The sequence below is a fragment of the Myotis davidii genome, unplaced genomic scaffold, assembly GCF_000327345.1.
Source record: "Myotis davidii unplaced genomic scaffold, ASM32734v1 scaffold119, whole genome shotgun sequence".
Lineage (NCBI taxonomy): Eukaryota > Metazoa > Chordata > Mammalia > Chiroptera > Vespertilionidae > Myotis > Myotis davidii.
The window spans coordinates 157,875-162,605 of record NW_006290676.1 but is presented as its reverse complement, the minus strand read 5'-3'; the positions used below and the strand labels follow the sequence as shown (position 1 = coordinate 162,605).

The window sequence follows — 4,731 nt, the reverse complement described above, 5'->3', positions numbered from 1 at the left end:
GACTCAGCTCAGTGGATGAAACCAAAACAATGGTCGGATCTAGAAAGGCAGGGAGAGCTAAGAAAAAGGCATAAAAATTGCTTTTCCCTTCTCCTGTCAATCCATGTCTATGGTCTTTAGGATAACTTGTTATGTAAAATTATTTATTTATCTAAGATGCACCTACACTGAATTTATTTGAAAAATAAAAAAGTTGATATTAAGAAAAAAATTTTAAATGGAAGATTATAAGAGAGGGTTTCGCGTGCCAGCAAAAGATACTGGTGTGCCATGTTTGGCACACGTGGCAGGGGTTGCCCACCCCTGACCTAGACAATTAATCAAGAAGTAATTATTCATAAAACACCTTTAATTTATTTTTTCACTGTTTGGGACAGAGTATTCTTTATTTGTCATTGTATAGCTGATTCTAATCTGATTGAAGAGATTTATTGCTTTATATGTATTAGACACAAAGCAATGAGCAAATTGCACATGTCAATGTTATCAATATAATTAATGCTGTTTGGAGTTCACAGAGAAAGATTTAGGAGAAGAGAAACTAATATTTAGGAAGGTTTCAGTCATGAAGGGGTTAAGTGAGCCAGTGGCTAAGGAAGATGCATTAAACACCTTTAATGGCCAGAGTTTAAGTAAAAATGTGTTGAGGCAAGGTTTGTGGACTGTGATGGAGAAGCAGAGAGAAAGGACTACAGAGGCAAAATGCGACTTGGAGAAAAAATTGGACCATCCTACACTTCCACCCACATAAATCTCCACAGAGCTTCAGTCACTTTTGGCCAGTTGCCATTCTCTTTATCCATTTATTTGTTCCTCTTGCATTCAATCATCCAGGGGATATTTATAGAGTGCTTACCTTATGCTAATACTGTACCAGACACTGGTGGTGTAAGGATGAGTAAGAGGTCATTATAGCATATTGACACAAGCATGAATTTTGTAATCAGATAGACTTGTTGAAGTCCTGGCTCTGCCAGTTATCCTCTAAATGAATTATTTAATCTTTCAAAGCATCAATTTTGTCATCAGCAAATAAGAATACTTCATGGGGTTTTTATATTAGTAGTAGAGGCCCAGTGCACAAAATTTGTGCTCGGGTAGGGTCCTTAGCAGCTGCCGGCTGCCAGCTGCTCCCTTCCCCAGCTGCCTGCTGCTGGCCAGGGCCTTTCTTCATTCTGCGCTGCCCCCTGGTGATCAGTGAACATCATAGCAAGCGATCGAACTCCCAGTTGGTCAAACTCCCAAGGGGACACTTTGTAATATATATATGATTTTGCCTAGCCTTTCTTCCTTTTTATCAAATTTCCTTTGTGAACTTCAGGCCAGTATGGTGACATAGAGAACTGACATTCTCCCACAGATACAATGAATGTACAACTAATATAGAGCAATCCCCTCTGAGAGAAATTCAGAAACATGTTGAGTGATTCCTATACCTTGGGTAAATGAGAAAAAAACTACATTGAGGTAGGTAGGAAAGGCTGAGATTCACTCTGCTATAAACCCCACACTTGGCACAGTGTAATATAATTGGGAGGAAACTGCAACTCCTAGCATCTACCTGAGAAGAAAAAGGTCTAGTCCCCCAAATTTTAAGGCTACCATTTGAGGAATGGGCTCCCCAAACACCGAGACCTGATAGCCAATGGGGCTGGTGTTCAGAAATCTATTGCAAACATAGAAGCAATTCTTAAGGAATGCATGAGCACTCATTGTGGCAATCCCCTCAGAGCTCAGGCAGAGGAAACAAGCTAGAACACCTGGAAGTTTAATTGCATATTTTCTGAACTGCTATCTGAGGGTCCAGGTGCTAGTGATAACTGTAAGCCTCCTCTTTGGGACACTGATGGGTCTTAGCACACCCTCAAACACTGGGAGCCACTAAGAACAAATACAGCAGTTTGGAAAAAGAGTGAAGACAGTTTAAGGGATTTATGGGACACCATCAAGTAGAACAATTTACATATAATATGTGTATTATATTTTTATAGCGCATATAAACAGATCTGAAGGGAGAAATACAGGAATATATTAATATTAGCTCACCTTTTTTTAAAATTTATTTTATTTTATTTTTGGGAGAGATGCCTTTATTGCCAGAGCGGACCCTTCACTTGGCCTTGCCCTGGGCAGCCACAGCCTCCATGGCCTTGCGAACGGTCTCCTCGTAGCCCAGGAACCGCATGGGCTTGGTGGGCTGCAGGGCGTTGTCCAGCTCGTACACAATGGGGATCCCCGTGGGCAGGTTCAGCTCCATGATCGCCTGCTCCGACATCCCTTCCAGGTGCTTGACGATGCCCCGCAGGCTGTTCCCATGTGCAGCGATGAGCACCCTCTTGCCGGCCTTGATCTGGGGGGGCGATCTCCTCATTCCAGAAGGGCAGGGCCCGGGCGATGGTGTCCTTGAAGCTCTCACAGGTGGGCAGTTCCCCAGGCTTCAGGCCTGCGTGCCAGCGCTCCTTGCTGATGATGCTGTAGTAAGGGTGCTTCTCGTCCATGGGGGGAGGCGGGATGTCGAAGGAGCGCCTCCAGATCTTCACCTGCTCCTCCCGGTGCTTGGCGGCCGTCTCCGCCTTGTTGAGGCCCGTCAGGCCCCCGTAGTGCCGCTCGTTGAGACTCCAGGTGCGCACCACCGGCAGCCACATCTGGTCCGCGCCTTCCAGGATGGTCCAGAGTGTTTGGATGGCCCGCTTCAGCACCGACGTGTAGCAGATGTCAAACTCCATCTTGGCATCCTTGACGGCCTGGGCCCCCCGCCTGGCCTCCTCGGCCCCCTTCTCACTCAGCTCCCAGTTGAACCAGCCGCAGAAGCGGTTCTCCTGGTTCCAGGTGCTCTCGCCATGCCGGACCATCACCAGGCAGTGGGTGGCCATGGCTGCGATGCTGGGAACCGTGGCAGGCTCCCGAGGAGGACCTTAGCTCACTTTTAATACTCCATTTTCATCAATGGATAGATCGTCCAGATAGAAAATCAATAAGGAAACATAGTACTTAAACTATGTTAGGCCCTAACCGGTTTGGCTCAGTGGATAGAGCGTCGGCCTGCGGACTGAAAGGTCCCAGGTTTGATTCCGGTCAAGGGCATGTACCTTGGTTACGGGCACATCCCCAGTCGGGGGTGTGCAAGAGGCAGCTGATCGATGTTTCTCCTTCATCAATGTTTCTAACTCTCTATTCCTCTCCCTTCCTCTCTGTAAAAAAAAAACAATAAAATATATATTTTTTAAAAAACTATGTTAGAACAGATGGTCTTAACAGACATTTAGACACAGATACAGAACATCCCATCCAAGAGCAACAGAATATACATTCTTCTGAAGCACACATGGAACATTCTCCAAGATAAATTGATGTTCAGAGACAGAAGGAGAGAGATAGTCCACATTCACATAACTTTTATTCCCATATATTGTTATAATTATTCTATTTTATTATTCACTATTGTTATTCATCTCTTTGTGTGTCTAATTTATAAATTAAACTTTATCATAAATATTTATGTATGAGAAAATCAGAGTGTATATAGTGTTTGGTAAACATTTGTGATTTTTACAATCTATTGGAGGTCTTGGAACATATTCATTGCAAATAAGGGTGGACTACTGCACACCATAATCAAGTTAATTTTATTCCAGGGATGCAAAGATGGTTTGACATCAGCAAACCAATAAATGTGATACATCATAACAAGAAAATAAGGATAAAACCACATGGTCATTTCAATAAGTGCAGAAAAAGCATTTGACAAAAATCAATGTCCTTCATGATAAAAACCCTCAACAAATTGGGTATAGAAGAAACATACCTCAACATAATAAAGGCCTTATATGACAAGCCCACAGCTAACATCATCTCAACAATGAAAACCTGAAAGCTTTTCCTCTAAGATCAGGAATAAAATAGGGATGTCCTCTCTCACCATTTTTATTCAATGTAGTGTTAGAAGTCTTAGCCAGAGCAGTTGCCAGTGTATGTGGGGTGAAGAAAATAGGGAGAAGTTGCTTACCAACTTTTGAAAAGGTTACAAACATTGGTTATAAGATGAATAAGCTCCAAGGATCTAATGTATAATATAATGACTACAGTAAATAAGATTGTATTGTATAATTGAAATTTGCTAAGAGAATACAATTCAATTATTATCATAAAAACAAAAAACAAAACAAAAAATAAAATAAAAATAAATATGTGAGGTGATGAGTATGTTAAATTACTCAAGATGGGAAAACTTTCACAATGTTTATATATATTAAACTGGTGGCCCGGTGCATGAAATTCATGCGGGGCGGGGGGGTGTCCCTCAGCCTGTCCTGCACCTTCTCCAATCTTGGATCCCTCTCGCAATCTGGGACTGCTGGCTCCCAACCGCTTGCCTGCCTGCCTGCCTGATTGCCCCTAACTGCTTCTGACTGACAGTCTTCTCACCCCCTAACCACTCCGCTGCCAGCCTGATCAATGCCTAAGTGCTCCCCTGCTGGCCCGATCACCCCCAACTGCCCTCCCCTGCTGATCCAATCGCCTCCAACTGTCCTCCCCTGCCAGCCCAGTCACTCCCAACTGCCCTTTCCTGCTGGCCCAGTTGCCCCCAATTGCCCTCCCCTGACAGCCCAGTAGCCCCCAACTGTCCTCCCCTGCTGGCCCGGTTGCCCCTAACTGCCCTCCCCTGCAGGCCTGATTGTTCCCAACTGCCCTCCCTTACTGGCCTGGTTGCCCCACACTGCCCTCCCCTCC

At 44.3% G+C, this 4,731-nt stretch overlaps 1 protein-coding gene across 1 annotated transcript; it reads right to left on the bottom strand.

Annotated features, from left to right (window-relative positions):
- Positions 1-2,072: 2,072 nt before the first annotated feature.
- On the bottom strand, positions 2,073-2,882 carry LOC102768445 (phosphoglycerate mutase 2-like). The gene is given in 2 exon segments (XM_015563896.1): positions 2,073-2,356; positions 2,358-2,882. Coding segments are annotated over 2 exon segments (762 nt in total). The 5' UTR covers positions 2,874-2,882; the 3' UTR covers positions 2,073-2,110.
- Between the last annotated feature and the right edge of the window lie 1,849 nt (positions 2,883-4,731).